Below are 20,774 nucleotides of genomic sequence, written 5' to 3'. Positions count from 1 at the left end.
ATCTGAAGAGGCCACCGCATCACCGCACCATGATGGAGCCCCCCGGCGGACTCGAACGGATTCGGACTGCGGGCGATTGGTGACGATTTTCTTCTTACGCTTGGCGGCGGTGGTTTCCCAGCCAGTTGTTCCAGGAATATCGCGGTGGTTGCACAGTTGCAACCAGTTCTATTGTGAAAATTGCCATCATTTGGATGAACACAGTAGTGCGTTCACTGCCCGCACATTTCTTCCATCAGCTAGGATTTGGGCTTGGTCTTACAGGGTCGTGCAGGGGATTTTGAACAATTAGATGCATTCGCTTGGCATGAGTAATTTAAATAATAAAATGATATAAATGATATTATTGGAAATTTTCTAGAGACGAAAACGTTCCGAAAGTTCGATGCCACCCTGTACGGACGGACAAAGACAGTGCATTTTTTCTCTGCGTATCGGCCAAATGGAGGCATTATTTCATATTGTTAAATTAGTTTAAATTGATGGAAGAAGCAAACAAATAAAAGTCTTTGAATTTGTAGCTAATTTAAGCTCTGCGTGTATATATTGTTGCACTGGGTCAAACAATGAAGAGGATAGAGGCCAATCAGTGATTGAGAAGTGGCAGAAGCGAGTAGAAGACGAACGACGGCGTTGTCATGCTGCTGGCTGGATCGCCCCGACAAGCGTCCGAAGGGGATTTTTTTACATTAATAAAATACACAAACTTATAAAAATTTGGTGCGAAAACGTAAATTAAAACCATTTGAATTTTTTTTAATGTCGTTTTAACCCAGAATTGCATGCACCAGCATTTTCACAGAAGTTGAAGGCACCATCGAAAAGATTACTGGGCTCCAACTGTATTATCAAGCATTCATCGATTGCTCCCCATTTAGAGTTAACCCCAGTGAGCAATCTTTTGTCTTCCAGTGTAGATCCAGGACTGTCGCAAAATTGGAAAATAGCTTGTCTCGAGTCGGTGTGGCTTCCGATTCCAGCGCCAGCATTCTCTCAAGCTACTATTCACCGTGTACCTCAGTTTCAGAGTTGAACTACTATATGGAGCTGTTTGCAATTGGTAATGTGGATATTAACACCTCATTTGATTGTACTACCAAAACGCTCGAGGATTACGGACAAAAGTAAAGATCCAGTGGATGTGCACTGATTGCTTTATCAAATTACTGGGATAGCTATATCGATCCAACATTTCTGAATCAGCTATGGGTTAGAATCGCTATGCCTCGTCCAGTTGTGAGTGTGGGTATGATCTATTTACTCCCGAATCGATGTAACGATATTAGCAGCGCTCAGAGGACATGTGCTCTATCGGGTCGTCTCTAACTTGGCATTCAGCGACTGTGTCCTGCAGTGCAGGTGACAATAAACAGCCTTAGCTTCGGTGGTGAAGTCAAATAGTGGGACATTTCATGTCGATGCCCTAATGGCTGCCAGTTCTACACTTTTCGAGAGCTTTCTTCTATCATGGATTAATTCAGGTCAATGGCAGAGACAACAGAAATGCTCGATTTATTGATTTGGACCTGTCTTATGAAGCCACAATATCATCGTCGATGTTAGCAGCATGAATCCGAGGTGGCTCATGCTGTCTCAAGCAAACGTCATTATTCAGTTCAATTTTGGAGCGCTTGTCTCCAATTTCCCAGGCGTCTAAGACACCGTAAGTCGCTTTCGATCTGGTCGAGTAATCTTGCCCGTTGGGCCTCTCTATTCTTGGTGCCGGTGGGTTTGTATAGAAGAGAACCGCTTTCGTCGCACTGTCATCCGGCATCCTTGCGACGTGTCCGGCCCACCGTAGCCTAGCGCTTCGTCAGCAGCGTCATGGCTTCAAGTCCATAAAGAACTACTGGTCTAATAAGGGTTTTATATATCGTCGGCTTCGAACGGCGAAGCTTCTTTATAGTAGCGTTTTGCGAAGGGAAAACTAGGCCCGAATTTCCGCTTGAGTGCGCCGCTGGATCTCCTTACTAGTGTTGTTGTCCGCGGTCACCAACGATCCCAAATACATGTGGTCATCTATCACTTCTAGTTCGTCACCGTCAACGGTTACTGTCCGTGAGACGCGCGTGTTTGACGATTTTGAGCTTCGACGCATTTATTATTAGCCCAATCCTCCTAGACTCCGCTTTCAGTCTGGCGTAGATTATCTCCGCCGTCACAAAGTTTCTGGCTATGATATCAAAGTCATCTGCGAAGCCTATAAGTGGGCGTAATGAAAATAAAAAAATAACTTTTTTGTGTTAGGAAATATAGACATAGCTCCTTCGGCAATGTTGTGAATAATGTAAAAATAAGCAACTTTGCCGAAGAAATAAAATTTCTATCTTTATCGAGTGCTGAACTATAGGGCATATTCTTTGAAACTTCTTTAAAAATTGGTTTTTTATGCTTAGCTTTTCTTAGTTGCATTTTACATGAATACAATGTTCTAGGCGATTATCAATGTACTCAAAATACACGTTTTTGCAGAAGTTAAGTTATCGCATATTCAAGCTTTAATTTTCCATAGCTTCTGGAGCCCATGGGGTAAAATGGGGAAAGAGGTTTTATGAAATCAGCGCTTTGTATTGAAGCTTAAGACGTGTACTATAAACTTGTATGGGTTCCGCTTGTCCCCAAACACTCAAATGAGAGTACGGCAAGCATACGTTTTAAAAATAAAAGTAATCGCTTAATTAAGCTTAATTTTTCAACTTCACGAGTCAAAAGCGATAACTTTGTAAGGAAAGGTCCTAGAGATTTACAATCTTCTGAAAAAACGTGTATTTTGAGTCCTTCAATAACCGCCTAGAACCATATGTTCTTGTAAAACGCAACCAAGCTAAGTATAAAAAACTAATTTCTAATGAATTTCTACAAAAATGCTCTATAGCTCTGCACTCGATAGAGGTAGAAATATGATTTCTTTAGCAAAGTTGTTTGCCTTTATATTTTCAATAACTTTCCCGAAGAAACCATGTGTCTATCTACTAACACAAAAGAATGGACGTGATCGATCCTATAGCGAACGCGAAACATATAAAACGTATGCTTGCCGTACTCTCATTTGGGTGGCTGGAGACAAGCGGAACCCACACAAGTTTCTAGTACTCAACTTAAGCTTTAAGATGAAGCGCTGAATGTTTAAATCCGCTTGCCCCATTTTATCTCATGGGCTCGTGAAGCTATGGAAATTTATAGCTTGAATATGCGATAATTTAGCAAGTAAAGGTCAAAGAGATTCGCGGTCTTCTGCAAAAACGTGTATTTTGAGTGCTTCGATGATTGCCTAGAACATTGTATTCTTGTAAAATGCAACTAAGAAAAGTTAATTATGAAAAACCAATGTTTAAAGAAGTTTTAAAGAATATGCCCTATAGTTCAGCACTCGAGAAAGACAGAAATTTTGTTTCTTCAGAAAAGTTGCTTGTTTTTATATTGTTTACAACTTTGCCAAAGAAACTATGTCTATATTTTTTAAGTTTTCATTATAGTAAGCGATGACTAACTTTTGACAGTTTCAGATTAAGGGGGATATTCATACGAAAAGTGCTGAAGACCATAATGATAAAATGAAAACAAAAGACAGTAGGAAAAATTCCACTTTTCGCCCTTGTGGACTACTGTGCTATGATATCAAAGTCATCTGCGAAGCCTAGGAGTGGGTGTACTTTTCGTTTCGATGCCCAGTCGTCGGATCATCCTCAAGAGCGATGTTGAATAGCATGTCCTCACCTTGTCTTAATCCTCGCTGCACCTCGAAGGGGCTCGAGAGTGTCCTCGAGTTGTGCACGAGATATATCTTTCAATACAACGATGCAAGGCTCTGATTAGACGCGTCAGTCTGTCTGGAAAATCGTATTCGTTCATTACCAACCATAGCTGGTCTCCATCGACAATCTCGTATGCTGCATTCAAATCAAGAACGATGTGATGCGTGGTAATTCTGTACTCCCGACATTTCTGCAAGATATGTCGGATGGTAAAATTTGGTCCGCAATTGAGCGAACTCCCATAAAGCCCGCCTCATGATTCCCTGCGAAACCTTGTACTATCCGTAACAGCTGGCGTTACAGGATCTGGGAGAGTACCTCGCAGGCGGTGCAAACGTAGGTTCGTGATGTTAAACTGAGGAACCAGACGCTTTTGTAGACACTCCTTGAGGTAGATCTGTTTACAGTCCCGGTAGTCACGAACGGCGCACTCTGTTTGCCACATGAACAGATCGCTTGCCAAATTATAAATTTTTTGGCAAATATTGAAAGTTTCTCCATTCTTACTCAAACTTGTGCTGGGCGGTGAAGTACAGTAGCCCCGGAAGCTGCCGGAAGTCCACTTTGACGTAAGTCGCATTATCCATGAGAGATTTGAGAATTTTCCAGGTGCTTGTGCAAAATAAATTCGCAAGGTTGCTTTTCGGGTGACGCCATTTTGTCCAGTTTGCGTAAAACAAGCCGCGATAATAATACAGTGTAAACACAACACTATATATTACTTCTAACCAAATTTTCAAGAAAAAATACACAATGGGTAATTTTCTACAGCGTTTCTACCGTGATGCAATTTGATGTGGGACACCCTTTACTACAAAACCCATTTCCAGTTCGTTGATAGTGACCATAGCTCTGGTAAAACTTGGCCTTTCCGTCGCGGATCTTCTCTTCTTTGCTACCGATTCCCTGCATAGCTGCGATGCCGAGTTCAAAGAATCATGTGGAGAACTTTTTTATTCAAGTTAAAATTCCTAGACCGTAGAATCTTCCTATTGACAAGGTTTCGAAGTATCGTTTCAAAATGGTTACCTAGTAGAGTTGGGCAAATTTAGTTTTTTTTTCGATGACACAGTGAGGACTTTCCGGGCTTTGAATCCATTTACTTACTTACTTACTTATTCAGCCGAGAGCCGGGGTGGCTCTTGCCGTTTCAAGAATTCCTCTTCATTGTACTCGGTCCTGGGCTACTCGTCGCCAATTCGTTGCGCGTCTCGACACACGCAAGTCGGCTTCAACCTTATCGAGCCATCTAGCACGTTGAGCCCCTCTATTCCTGGTGCCGGTGGGGTTCTTGAAGAGAACGGATTTCACTACACAGTCATCCTTGCATCCTTGCAACGTAGCCGGCCCACCGTAGTCTCCCAACTTTCGCCAGGTGTACGATGGGAATCTCTCCAGGCAGTGCCTGTAGCTCGTGATTCATACGTCTCCGCCACTCTCCGCTTTCCGTTTGTACACCGCCAAAAATAGTCCGCAACAGCTTTCGTTCAAAAACGGTAAGTGCACGTATGTCTTCCGTAAGTAAAGTTGCTGTCTCAAGTCCGTAGAGGACTATCGGTCTGATTAGCGTTTTATACATCGTCAGCTTTGTGCGGCGGCTTATGCTCCTAGATCGAAACGTCTTGCGGAGGGAAAAGTAGGCTCGATTTCCAGCTTGAATGCGTCGTTGGATCTCCTTACTCGTATTATTGTCGACGGTGACCAGAGATCCCAAATATACGAACTCATCAACCACTTCCAGTTCATCACCCTCAATAGTCACGATCCGTGGGAGGCAAACGTGGCTTTCTCTGGAGAGCCTCTTCCTACCATATATATGGTTTTCAACGCATTAATTTGTAACCCTATACTCCAAACCTCCGTTTTTAGTGAATCCATTTATAAATGGTAATTTTACAACGCTCTTCTTGGTTCCCTGTCACTAATTCAATAACACTTTTGATGGCAAAGGTACTATGTCAAAATATTGGTCATAATACTACTACCAAAACAAACCTAACGAGGGGTGCACAAATGTAACAATTACAGAGCTACAGTTCTTTTAATTGCTAATATATTTGCTTCGGTACAGTTATTAGATTAGAATTAAACTGACCTAATACAAAATAATAATGAGTCAAAATAAATGCAAATTAGATAACTGAGACAATGAAATATGACATATTAAAAAAAATTGCTCAGTTGGTCTGGTGCCCAACAAGATCTGGCTATAACATGAAGTTTTATGACTGATGAACGATTGTCACATTAAGATTAGTTAATAGTAGTCGAGCAAGGCCTTGCTAAAAGATCATTAGAACATATTTTCCAACCGACAATCCAAGACCACTTGAATAGATGTTATACAATTCCGAATTACGTTAGCACAGTCTAAACCGTAGCACAGCTACGGAGTCTTCTCGAGTCTAAAAGCCGTAACAAACTCGAAAGAAACAAAAAACGGCTGAAAAATTAGTGTCGATGCAATTGAATTTATTTCTGGTTGGAGCGCGAAGTTTATCCGCAGAAGCACAAGCCCACAGAGCTGGCTAGAAACGTTCGCCCCAAACGAGTTTTTCTCTTCCTTCTCCCAGTTTTTCTATGCGCAAAGCCCAAGCCCACCATCACCCGAGGAGACTTGGTTCGGTTGGCGCCCAGGTTGTGTTGTTTTTATTTTGCCTCGCTTCGCCGTCTCACTTTTCTTTTCGCGCATTCACAGCCTACTTACTTCCCTTGCGCAGTTGCTGTTGCTGCTGTTGCTGTTCGTTCAATGAAACTGAAAGTTGTTTCGGTTTCTTTGGCCGTGGATTTGGCTGAGATTTGCTGCAGCACTCAGACCCTCGCGTCGGCTAGGTGGCTAGGTGGTGGTTGTTCCGAAGGGGTGGTGGTAGGTACTGGAAGGCGCGGGTGGACGAGCGGCTTTTTCGCTTGCGCTTTTCCGAGCGAGCTTGCTTGAGCCCCTGCGCGGCGGCCTGGTTTCTATTTCGTGCGCAATTTCTTCCTACTTTTTATAATTCGATTACATTAACCGCCGCATGTGCCAATATTGCGGTGCGCTGGTGCACTCTTGTGAGCCGTGTCTGAATGAGAATGTGTAATGGATGGCAATCGAAGGTAGGAAGTGACGGAAAGCGAAAGTGCACTTTTGGGTGAATGGAAGCAGGAAATTGTGATTTGCTCGGAAGGTTTCAGAATGACGGCTCGGTATAGGAAATTCTTCCGGCTTTTGCTGGTGATAGGTAGGCAGAGACTTAAACTCTGTGATGAGAGTTTGACTTTTGGAGCCTGAAATAAACTCTGTTTACCACCTTAATGCTACCCAATAATAAAATGAAGCGTAATAACACAATAACCGTCACGCTTTTAAGTTGAAGTCAATAATACGTTACGTCGAGTTGATAATTATTTTGGCTCGTGATTCAAATTAAACCTCAAACTTAAATGATAATAAGTAATTGCCAGCAAACGCTGGAGGAAACATGATCTTTGTGCTTCGAAGCCAGTGCAAGAGCACAAGTGGTTTTAGCGGAAAACATCGCAATTGGTTGAAGCAAAGGAACAGATTTTTTTTCCTTTCAATACACTATCTCTGATCACAGTTTTCGTTTTCGTCTTTCAAAGAGCTTCTACCCAAAGAAGGCAAGGGCAAAAGAAGAACAACGAAAAAATCTTTAAATCTAAGCGAACCTCAGCGCGGTTTGCCGGTACCGAAAACGACCCCTATTCAATTTCATTCCTTCGCTGGCTGGTTTCGCTTATCCTCCGGCCCGGAGCATTTTCCACTTCCCTAATTTATTCGTATTTGGAAGATAAATATTCTTTCACTTGTGCAATGTGCGTACGACCGACCAACCGACCTAGAGTGGTTCTAGAGCGAGCAAGTCCAAGTGGCAAGAAAAACAGACCCCTTCAGCCCTTCGCAATGGTAGACAACCCTGACGGACCCCGTAATGCGTCAAGTGTTTTCAGATTTCTTTTCTTCTTTAGCTTTCGTTTTGTTTTCGTTGTTTTTAAATCTACCAACCATAGAACTGAAATGATATGGTCGTTAAAAAAGAACCCTCGAGACAGGGATTTTCTAATATATTTACTTACTTTTTATCCTGTTTTCTAGGGACCCTTTTTCCTTTTGGTTTTACTACGGCTGGTTGGATTTTGTTACAGGGATTGCATCCCGGACAACATCGTTATGTCTGGTCACGTCGGGAAGTATGATTGCCTTTCAATATTTCTCCGGAGCAAGACTGCAAGAAAACGACCAATCATGATTTTGTGTAAAGCTTTGTAGATTTAATGCTCAGAATTACGCATTTAATCGCCCGGTTTGTATCAGGGTTACAAATAAATAAATAAATGCACTACTAACCCTAATAATACACTCTTATTTTATTCTCTTATTTTGTCTCTGAAAGAAAAACTTGAGAAAAACACAACTTGTTGGATTAAAGTGTACAACATTGAGATCCCTATCATTAAGGAAGTAGGGACCGCGCAATCGGAGTGAAGTAGAAATGCTGCATGGCTGCTCAAGCAGGAGCGAAGAGCAAAATAATATCAAAATGTGTTATTGGAAATCGAATAACTCATATAAAAATTTGGTCTTGTTTTGGCTGACATAGTTGGTAAAATAACAAAAAATAATATCAAAATTTTACTCCTTTAAGGCCAAAAGAATAATTACTTGTGTTATTTGAATAACAAAGCAATAACATGACTGTATTCAGAGTTTAGAACAACATATTTTAGTATTATTAAGGTATTGAATAACAAATGCAGTAGTATATGAGATATAAAAAAATCATTTTATAAAATATGTATAATCTAAAATCTCTTTAATCAATAAAATTTTTTTTTATGAAATATATCGAATGTCATTTTAAGGCCAAAATAGGATATGATAACAAAATCAGTTATTAAACTCATCTTACAACCGCTGTTGCAAATATCTACTCAATAACAAAATGTGTTATCAATGTATCTCAATATCAATATCAATAACAAAATATACCATTATAACACAGTTTGATATTGTTTTTATATTATTTTGCTCTTCGCTCCTGCTCGGGTGGTAAACTAACCGACCCCGGAACAACCCCGGACGTGGAATTGCAGATCTCTCAACTTTTACAGGGAGCATTCGAGTGCTTTCTAACGTACTGAAGAGCCACAAGTTTGACATCGTAACACTGCAGGAGATGTGCGGGAAGGGTTCAACGGTACGTTGCGAGATTTAATCAAATAGAGCAGTGGCAACACACACGAGCTGGTTACAGCTTTCGTCATGACGTACAGCCCTCACCTCGGAAGTATCGATGACGACAAGAAGCAATTCTTCGCGTAGTTGGAGCGTGAATACGAGCGCTACCCAACACATGCTATCAAGATCATCATCGGGGATTTCAGTGCTTACCTTACCTCATTCAGCCGAGAGCCGTGGTGGCTCTTGCCGTATCAAGAATTCTTCTCCATTGTACTCGGCCCTGGGCTAGTCGTCGCCAATTCGTTGCGCGTCTCGACACACGAAGTCGGCTTCAACCTGGCCGAGACTATATATAGAGTCCTGCATGCACCTCACTTACATGTATCTCACATCCTCCTCCTTCTCTAATAAAAAGAATCCCGCTCTTGAATTGAGAAATTTGCAATTTCATATATTTGATCAAATTATTTGGCATATGAAAACTATTATCTCACAAGGTGTACGAAGGGAATCTCTCCAAGCAGTGCCTGTAGCTCGTGATTAATGCGTCTCCACCATTCTCCGCTTTCCATTTGAACTCCAATAAAAATAGTCCGCAACACTTTTCGTTCAAAAACGGCAAGAGCACGTATGTCTTCCGTAAGCAAATTACTGTCTTAAGTCCGTAGAGGACTACCGGTCTTATTAGCGTTTTGTACATCGTCAGCTTTGTACGGCGGCGTATGTTCCTAGATCGAAACGTCTTGCGGAGGGAAAAGTAGGCTCGATTTCCAGTTTGAATGCGTAGTTGGATCTCCTTACTCGTATTATTGTCGGCGGTGACCAGAGATCCCAAATATACGAACTCATCAACCACCGTCAATAGTCACTGTCCGTGGGAGGCAAACGTTACTTTTTCGGGAGCCTCTTCCTACCATAATATATGGTTTTCGACGCATTAATTTCTAACCCTATCCTCATGACTTCCGTTTTTAGTCTGGCATAGATTGCCTCCGCCGTCCAAGGTTTCTAGTAATGATATCGAGGTCGTCTGCAAAGGTTGGGAGTTGGCTACTCTTGCTGAAGATCGTTCCTCTCGTTTCGATGCCCGCTTGCCGGATCATGCCTTCAATAGCGAATAGAACAAACATGACAGTCTATTTCCTTGCCGTGGCTCTCTGTACGATTCGAAAGGACTTGAGAGTGTCCCCGAAACGCGCACGTAGTACATCGCTCCGGAAAACCGTACTCGTGCATTATCTGCCATAGCTGTTCGCGTTCAACGGTATCGTATGCTGCTCTGAAATCCTCGAAAATATGATGCGTAGGCACATTGTACTCTCGACATTTCTGGTGGATTTGTCGGAGAGTAAAAATTTGATCCGTAGTAGCACGGGCTCCCTTAAGGCCCACCTGATACTGCCCTACGAATTCTCTTGCTATTGGGGATAGACGACGCAACAAAATCTGGGAGAGCACCTTGTAGGTGGCGTTGACCAGCGTAATGCCGCGGTGGTTACAGCAGTCTAGCCGGTCGCCCTTTTTGCAGATGGGACAGACTACGCCTTCTGTCCACTCCTCCGGTAGTTTCTCTTCTTCCCAAATCCTTGAAATCAGCCAGTGAAGTGCTGTTGCTGGCGGTTCTTGTCCATTTTTGTAGAGTTCTGCCGGGAGTCGGTCCTTTTCGGCGGCTCTATTATTCTTCAGCAGACCGATTTCTCGCCGAGATCGGGAGCCGGTACGCTGTTGTCGTTTCTAGGTACTCCGAGATTAACTTCCATTGTGTCTCCTGCTGCTATATCGCCGTTGAGGTAGAAGTAAGTATACCTGGAGGTCACCAAATTAGACAGAATCACAGATCGATTGTCGGACGTTCTCAGACATCATTGACATCAGATCCGATCGAAGCGCGAACGTTGACGCGGATCACTACCTAGTGTTGGTTAGGATGAGTCCAAAAATCTCCGTTGTGAACAACATTCGGTGCCGATCGACGCCAGTCAAGGTTAAATTTCACATGGCTGAAGCAGCCAAAAGCCGCCGTAAACTACTGGAGCTGGACAAAGCTTTACGCGAGGACTGTTGGAATACTATCATAATAGCTATTACCAGTACAGCGGAGAGCGTTATGGTACGAAATCACCGGAACAATCCGTATGACAATGAAGGTAAGAGGGTGATGGATGAGGAGAACAATGCGGTCGGCAAAGATGCGCAATGTCGCACGTTGAATCGTGGAAAGACACAAATAGAAAAAGATGCAGCGAATATCAATCTTTCGTGAGATAAAGCGCTGTCTGGAAAAGTAGTAGTATGCGGATTTGGAGCAGCTACATCGTTCTCAGGAAATGCGATAGTTCTATCAGCAGTAGCACGAATCCTGCAAGGGCTTTATGTCGCGAACCGAAATGTATCGAAATATGAATGGCGGTATTTTGACGGACAATCGTGAGGTGACTGAAAGGTGTAAGCAGCTCTCCGACGAACATCTTGATGGCACCCAGGCGGAGAGCTATGGCGGGGGAGAAAGCAATTTCGATGGTGCGGCGAACGAGAAAGAGGTGCCAACCCCAGTGATAAGCGAAGTTAAGGAGGCCATCAGGCAGCTAAAGAACAAAAAATCGGCTGGGAAACATAGCATCGGTGCGGAGCTTATTAAAATAGTACCACAAAACCTAGCCAATTGTCTGCCCTGGCTAATTCGGCACCAACTTTACAAAAGGACCAATCTGCAACATTTAAACCAACTGCTGGATTAGCATAGGAATAAATCCTCACTCGGTTTGTTCACATTTTGCAAATTGGCTTTTTGAAACGTTGGTGCCAAATTGTTAAAATTTGGGATACAGACAGAACAGCTGTCGAAGGAACAGATTTGTGGGAATTTATCAAGGCGGTTTGTTTATTGACTTCAAAGCTGCATATGATACTATCGACCGAAAAGAGCTATGGAAAACTATGGACAAGAACGGGTTCCCTAGAAAGCTGATCTAAGTCATTTAATCTGCGATGGATAGTATATGAACCCAGTGCTGTGTTCGGATTTCAGGTGGAATGTCGAGTTCATTCGAATCACACAGAGGGCTTCGTCCAGGTACATAGCGCTACAAGCTGTTATGAGCCGAACAGATGTCAACAGGCTGGCCACGATCGTCATGAAATCTAGTCAATTCTAGTCAGAGCAGAAACTGCCGATGACATGGATATTATCGGCAGAGCAACACGGATATCTCTGAATAATGTACTGCTGTAAAGTTTGGACTTCCTGGTTACGTTCCGTTCTATACGTTCCGTTATATACGTTTCGTTATTCGTTCCTAGTTACGCACAACACCGTCAGTACGGATTACGGAAGCGAAAAGTGGTGGTCAGTAGTAACATCAAGCGTTCACTTCATTCAGGCTAGCGGATAGACCATACCGGAAGCTCCTTTTCCGCAGTAATCTGACCGAAACCTTTCAGGTAGCCGTATTGGGTCTGGGCAGCTTCGAATTTATTAAAAACCTCAATGCGGTGGAGCACGATAAGAGTACCCACGGATGGCAAAGGCGATCATAAAAAAAGCATTATGTCGATGATTACCTGGAAAGATTCGATCAGGAGCGATCAGAAGACATGGTAAGTTAAAGTTCACAGTAAAGGGAGTATCACCATCAAAAATCGACTATTGAAGTTTTCGATGGATCGGGGAGCCATTATGACGCTATCCTTCTCTGCAGGAGTTCCTCCTGCGAATGAGCGAATGAGTTCTTAGGATGCAAGTTCACGTACGGGGTTGATTTGCATTTGAACCCCACTTCGATTACTAAGCGGTACATTTTACGACGCGTGATGCTCTCTCGTATGTCTTTATCTACGGCAAACTAAAAACACAGGAAGTGCGTCAAGAACAACTGCAATGTGATGCGGAAGTGTCCGGTCGAATTCAATAAAGCCGGCTCAAGTGGACTGCTCTACTGAAATGGCTTGCAAGACTAGTTGTTGCAGATGGACCGTACTTTTTTTGACTGAATTTGGACGAGATGGGACCACGCGAACTCCGTATCTTCACGATTGCAAGTGGTTCGTGGACAGATTCGCTGGTTTATGTTGGTTATGACCAAGGCCAAAGTAGTTACGTTGAATACGCTGTCAGTTCCATGCATTCACGGAGCTACAAGGGGGATTCCCACTACTGAGAACGAGACTGACGAAAACTATTTGTGAAAGTCCTGATTATAAAGCGAAGATATTTGTGGGCTGATTCGACAATCTAATTAATTGACATTGATCTAATCTAATGGCCGGAGATATCGAAAGTTTGACGCTCTTACTGTGAAAGAAATACGGTCGAAAAAAGAGTTATCGGTGTGGAACTATGTACGTACCGACGAAGAATAACGCTGTAGACCAAACGACGAAATGTGCTATGGGCCTGTGTTTGAAGCTCTTGGTTCTTACAACCGGATTCCTTCAATCTAGAACTAGGAAGAACAGTGGCCGAAAGTATCACCGAAAAGAACTATGTCCAAGGATGATACACTGAGAGATAACCAAATAGCAGTTTGCAGACTTCAGCAGATTGTAAACGGAGAGACATCTGAGCTTGAGGAAGAGCTTGAGCGGGCTGCTAACTAATTGTGGTCCTCGGTGCAGGTGGAAACGTTCCCGGACGAAGTGGCAGCGCATTAAACCGGGGACAAATAGAAAAAAAAACAAACAAAGTCTGCAGATTATCTTCGCTCCTGAACGATCGAAGTGATCTGTTCCTGTGCTGGCATCTTCAGAAAAAGTGTGTATTTTTACATACTGAATAACTTTGGAGAACAGTTTAAAGCAATAAAAAAATTGAATGTAAAGTTATTGGGCAGAATGGATTTTTAGGTGTCATTTTTAAACAAATTCTTATATCTTGCAACCAGTAAAACATATATAGTTACTATTTTCAGTAAAGTTGCCTCTTTTAGTGTGTTCTACAGTTCTGAAGAAAAATTTTTTTTGGATGTATTCGAAAAAAACAAAAGTTTGTATCACCCTGATAGGTGAATTTATGATCACCCTAATAGTTTATAAAGATGCGCTGTATTTTATTGATAAACTTCTTTAAAGACATCATCGTTGAAAAATTACGCGTTTTTTTGCAATAGCAAATGAACGTATTTTCGTGGAAGAGAATCGAACAAAACGGACTGATTTTGAATCCCTCACGGTACGAAATCGGTGACATTCAACTCTCCTGATGTTTTTAAAACTATTCAAGTTTATTCCCCGGTGCTTAAATTAGTTTTAATCGCTTTGATTAGGTTTTACTATGTATTTAGGGGTAAATTGGGAAAAATGGACTATTCTTGCATTTTACATAGTATGGAATGTATGAGATTTGATTCTTCTGATGTTATGACGCTATGTTTAGAAATGATGAGAATATGTTTACAGAAATCATCTTTAGAATTGTGGATTTCAAAGCAGCGTACGATTGAGTCACATAAAATGAGCTCTGTCAAATGAGGCCTGAATGTAGTTTCCCAACGAAACTAATTAACCCTCTAACGGTTAACACCTTAAAAATGAAACGAACAAGCTGACGACTATTGTTTCATGAGAGTAAACTTAAAAGAAGCCCAGGTTTTGATTTTTATGCAAAAATAATTATCTGGAGGAGTGCCGGGTAAGAAATAGTCTAATTTTTCTTTTGTGTTTTTCATATCTAGAGCTCTACACAGCTATTTTGTTTATCCTTTTTCTTCAAAAGAAAATATACGCACAATTTTTTTTTTTAAATTTTTGTTTTTGAAAAATGATAACTCTTGAGCGCACGGTCAGAATGTTGTGATATTAATATCAAAATGTCAAGTAATCTATTCTGAACATATTATTCATAAGTTCATTTTAAAATTGTGTTCAATCTTTCAATTTAACTGAGCTTCGTGCAATTCAAAAATAAAACATACCATTTAAAGCAGAACAACACCAGCAGTGGACAAATTTAACTCTGCTGTAGGATTTATCCTTTCTGTTGGTTCGACTTCCACTGCCAATTGTGCAAACAGGCACCCGTACAAATTGTACACTCGAAATTACTACCTGGCAGTAATGGTCGATCTACGCGATAAGCCGCCATCAGCAGTATGTACCTATATTTACACACTCTCATCCTCATGATCGGCCGTCGAACGCAAACTCAAATCTATATAGCTTCTTTCTCTAGAACTTTGCGTCGCCGTGGCCAGTGCCAAGCCAAAAGCCACACCAACTCAGTGTATCTACCTTCTAAAGCCGAATGTAAATGAGCAAGCAATGTTTACTATTTTGATAGCACGTTTCTATCCAGACGGACAAACAAACCACGCCATTCTAGTGAGTGTGCGAGTGGGCCCCCATCATCCCTCGGTTAGACGACCGGGCCGGCCGGTTCTCACCGGAAGAAAGGAGGAAAAAATATCTTCACTCTAGCCTTTCACCCGTTTCGTTCCTGTAGATAGACATTTAAGTATCGCAGTTTCGACCGACCGACCGTCACTTATTCTGGTCGGATGATGGCTGGCCGCGTCTTGCCACCGCGCCACGGAGCAGGAAGGCAGAAAAATAACACCTAAACAAATATTGATTCGAGATATAGACGGCACAGAGTATTCATTTGCAAGTTTACAGCCTATCTGGCTAGTTCGAAGAAGTTGTACGCATCATAGATTCAGCAGACGGTGCGCTCCTCCTTGTTAACTTTCAGATAATAGTAGCAAAAGAGTCACAATTAATTTTAGAGATAACACCGGAAATATCAAATCTCAATGATGAACGAGTATTTGATTTCTGATTATTTCTGTTCGCATAATAAAAAACTGAAAACAAACAAGCAAACTTTCGAACAGCTTACAATGGGTATTGTCGCATTTATTTCTTGGAATATGATTGAAGGTCCACACAAACCAGCCTGCTCGGGCAGTGCTTCATCCACGCGATCTGTGACAGGAGTTGTTTTTCCAGAACCGCATGAGCAAACAATTGCAGTTTGTCTGTTGACGGTAAGAATACTGGCCATTCTTGACCGGTGACTGTTTGTACCTTAGCTATGATCTGGCAATATTCGTAGGTATCTTGCATGATTGAGGATGAGTTTCTCAATATTCCTGACATTCCCAGGAAACAAATGCAAGCCAATAAGCCTACTACTACTACAATAAGCCTTTAATTCTACTACTGTGTTTTATTGATAAATACGTATTTCGGCCTCGACGTGTGACCTTCATCAGTATCTAACTAACTTAGACTGTTTTGTTTTGAATTGACAATATGAAATATGTGTTCACAGCAGATGTTTTGATATTAATACCATGCGTTCAAAAGTTAGCATCTTTGAAAAACAAGAGTTCAGAAAAATTATTATTATGCTTCACTTTTGAAGAAAAAGGATATCTACAACAAAATGATTAATCTGAAAATTTTACTATTAGTTTGTTTGGGTTCAATTTTGGAACATATCTGAATTAGAAAAAATAACTGATTAGAGCATTAGATATGAAAAAGAGAAATTTCTTAGCTGGCGTTCCTTCAGATAACTATTTTTGCATAAAAATCAAAACTTGAGCCTCTTTTGAATGTACTTTCATGAAAAGATAGTCATTAGCTTGATCGCATCGTTTTTACAATGTTAGAGGGTTAGGAAAACAAGAAGAAGTTGAAAAATAGTGCAAAAACATGCTTGAGAATGGAAAATATGATCGACATGATTTCCAGCGCTTGTCATTTTGGATTTATTTATTAAAACATGATACATGACATAAGACATCTGTACTTTAAAATGTCACTAACGAAAACAAATCTTACAAAATTACTACCGTGCACCGTTTACTTCCTATTTTTCAAATAACATTTCTAAGCTCTAATATCTAATGATTGAAAAGAGCATCTATTGATGCGCAAAATTTGTTTGAAATTTGTATAAATTTATTTGGAAAAATCAACTCACTAGTATTTTTAATACTATACACCACTTTACCGACATGCTTAAATTAACTGCTTTTTTTCGCTTTTTGCTTTTCTTGTACAATTGTGAGTAACAGCAAGTGAAGAAAATGACAATTGAAATCGTAAATCAAAGAAAGAAAAAACTTTTCGATTGAATCCCACTATTTAATATTAATTTGCAACAGACACGTAGTTCGCCTACGACGTGTAGGCTTCATCAGTGTCTTACTTCAAAGCGCATACGTATCTGTCGCGAATAAATATTAAATAGTGGAATTTATTCGGTAAAAGTTTTATCTTTTCTTTAATTTCAGCGTTCGTATTCCACTAAGAGGCTTTAAAAACTTCAGACAATTGAAATGTTTCTCACTTTTCTTGAATTTCAATGCAAATTTGAAAATTGCAAATTGTCATCACATACACACGTACATACATACATACATACATACATACATATATACATACATACATACATACATACATACATACATACATACATACATTCATACATACATACATACATACATCACACACATTGAATACAATCAACATTTGATTGATATGTTTTGATTTCACCCGTTTTAACGGTTTAATATACGGTGCTCAAGTGTTAAAGTTAGAATAACTTTTGAATGAACCGTCCGATTTTAAATAACTCGGTTTTGTTTGATAGATCTCAGCAGTAATTTTCAAATAATAATAAAGTGTGTGATGTTTTTCATTGAATTAATGTTTATATGTTTCAAAAATATGTTTTAAATACTATTTTTTCACATTTCTTTATGTAACTTTCAAACTACAAGTCGAATCGTCATGAAATTTGGAAGTTAAGGGTTTGCAAGACTCCTCTTTCATATGCAATCAATTTTGTTCAAATCGGTTAAGGGACCTGTGAGATAATGGAGTCCCATATTTTTCGTATTTTTATACATAACTTTTGAACTAAAAGTCCGATCAAGATGAAATTCAATAGCGACCGATCGGACACCTAGACCTTTCGTTTGACACTAAGAACATTAAAATCGGTCCAGCCATCTCCGAGAAAAGTGAGTGAGATTAAAAGCGTTACATACCCACACACACATATACACACACACACACACACACACACACACACACACACACACACACACACACACACACACACACACACACACACACACACATACACACACACACACACACACACACACACACACACACACACACACACACACACACACACACACACACACACACACACACACACACACACACACACACACACACACACACACACACACACACACACACACACACACACACACACACACACACACACACACACACACACACACACACACACAAATACATACACACACAGAAAATGCTCAGTTTTCGAAACTGAGTCGAATGGTATATGACATTCGGCCCGCAGGACCTTCTTTCCATTTCCGGTTTTCCAAGTGATTTCTATACCTTTATACTATATATTTATATAGTAGAAAGGCAAAACGCGTAATATAAGAAAGTTAGAAAGTTAGTGTCTTTGGAGAAGTTTAGTGATAAAATATCTGCATCCTAGTGAAAAAACAGTCTTCAGAGAAAATCTGTATTTTAACCCATTATGTCCTAGCGTATGAAATTTGATACCCCGTTTTCAGAAGCTGTTTACTGCTGAATTTCAATAGTTAGCATCAGGGCCTTTAATTATCACCGAATTTCAAACAAAACAGAAAATCTTTTTTCTTAGCATACATTGTTTTTTATGCCTCTGAGTTTCGTATGTACAACTGCACAGTGATTTTCATCGTAGTATACAAGTTCAATATATCGTGAAAATAGAACAGGAGAAAGTGATTTTCAAATTCACAAGGTGATATTCACTTCAGGAAAAAAAAAAACAATTTTAAATGCAGTAAATGAAAAGAAAAATCTTATGTCCAACAGCTGAACGCAATAGATGCTAAATAACAACATAAATTTTTTTTATTGATTTTCACTGCTCAAACGTGAATATCAGTTTGTTACAATATCACAGGGCGCTGATATTGTATATTCTCGTGCATGAAGTTCATGCTTGCTGCATTTAGTTATTATGTAGGGGAAGGGCGGTAAAGACGGACACTGCGGGAAAGACGGACACTTGTCATATTTCATAAACAATAATTTTTTGAAGCAAATCAATGATGGGAAATGTTTCTATAGATTGAATTAACACTTTTGAAATAAACTGCCGATTTTTAGCAGCGTAACTGACAAATTTATAAGCAAAACAAAGAAAAAATGCGTATATACGCTAACCGATGTAATTTTGTGCGTGAAGAAAATAGCTGGTAAATCGTTAAAAAACAACATGTTCATGCTAAACCGACGACATTGCGTTAGTTTGATCTTTCACTGAATATCCATTGGAAACCTAGTGAATTTTTGAATATTCAGTAAAAAGTTATTGAAGTTTGAAAAAATGGTATCCAAGTCGGGAAAGACGGACACCCAACGGTAGGGAAAGACGGACACACAGATTTTGAACAAAATGGGTTCACAACAACGCCCAACAACGATTGAACATTGCAAATACTTCCATATTATATATGTAAAAGTAACCAGAAGTCATATAACAGTTGGAATGAGCCAACTTTTAGAAACGATTAATTCGTCACCAATTAAAATATTGAAGGGAACCATTCTATTTTCTCGCTCAAAGGGGGGATCGGGAAGGGGGTTTCCCAAACCAATTCTTTCCTAAATACATTATGAAATATGTTAATCTTTCTTAATACTGATAATTCAACGACGCGTGACACCTTTTTGCGAGTGTCCGTCTTTCCCATATCAAGTGTCCGTCTTTCCCGCCCATGCGCAGAAACTCTGATTTATACATGATGTTTATAATATTAAAAAATGCATAAATTTTGGAAGAAATTTTCCAGCACACGTTATAACTTTATTAGACAGAGACTTAAAGGTTCAGTTTATACGAAAATTGGGATTAATACAGTTATATTTGAGTAGATATTGAGTCTTTACCTTAAGGTGTCCGTCTTTACCGCCCTTCCCCTACGTTTGATCAAAGCAAGCAGATTTTCAATGCAAGGTAGACTGATAATCCAGAAGTTTGAACGCTATGCTGATGAATATTAACAGCACTGGTTAACATTATTAATATATCACTACAAGAGAGATAAGACAATAATCTGATGAGAGTGTGAGATAATCTGTCAGTTTTTGTCATTTCATTTGTGCAAAGTTGTGATAAACGGCGAAAAAAAATTTGCTTCAAAAATGCATGAAAATGTCTGCATTTTGTGACGAAACATTACCTGAAGTGTTAAATAGTATAAATATGTAAAGTCTATCACAAGTTCCGGAACCGTTCCCGGAAAAGAATGGTATTTACCTCTTAGAGCCGTTCGAAACCCGAAAACGCCCACAAAGATCCGCCATTGCTTAGAGAATGTCTTTCGATAGTGTACTGCTGGAGGTCCGAACTTCCTGATTCCGTTGATGGCGTTGAGCGAACTCCGGATGCAAAAAGTGGCGGTCAGCAAGTCAGTCAAGTAAACGTTTACCACGTGCTTCGTTCTACAGATGAATAGACCGCACCAGAAATTCTTCTAGAAGTAGCAATCCAACAGGTTTTACGTATTGGACGTGGGCAGCTTCGGTTTTACGTATTGGACGTGGACAGCTGCGGTTTCACTTTCTCGCCAAGCCAGGCCCAGTTGATTAAAAACCTGTAGTCTGTGCAGGGGAGCACGATGACTTCGTGGACAGCTTCGATTTCGAACACAAAGCGTCGAAGTTGCAACCGAAGTAGCTACATTTCATAGCAGACGGGCTTCGCCCTCAGGAATTAGCTACTCTACTGGAGATACGCCCGAACGAGTTCTTGGGATACTTTGGCAACCCGAGGAAGACAAGTTCACCCAGTTGTG

The 20,774-nt window shown here is 40.5% G+C and overlaps 1 protein-coding gene across 1 annotated transcript in view; it reads left to right on the top strand.

Annotated features, from left to right (window-relative positions):
• Nucleotides 1-11,321: 11,321 nt before the first annotated feature.
• Nucleotides 11,322-20,774, top strand: part of LOC128735220 (uncharacterized) — a 32,425-nt gene continuing 22,972 nt past the window's right edge. Inside the window, exon 1 of the mRNA XM_053829713.1 lies at nt 11,322-11,556. Within this exon, the coding sequence (XP_053685688.1) occupies nt 11,322-11,556 (235 nt within the window). The remainder of the gene's footprint in view (nt 11,557-20,774) is intronic.

Source organism: Sabethes cyaneus, chromosome 2 (assembly GCF_943734655.1).
Source record: "Sabethes cyaneus chromosome 2, idSabCyanKW18_F2, whole genome shotgun sequence".
In the NCBI taxonomy this organism is placed as follows: Eukaryota; Metazoa; Arthropoda; class Insecta; order Diptera; family Culicidae; genus Sabethes; species Sabethes cyaneus.
Note: the sequence above shows the minus strand (reverse complement) of the source record. Positions and strands in the feature narration are given on the sequence as shown.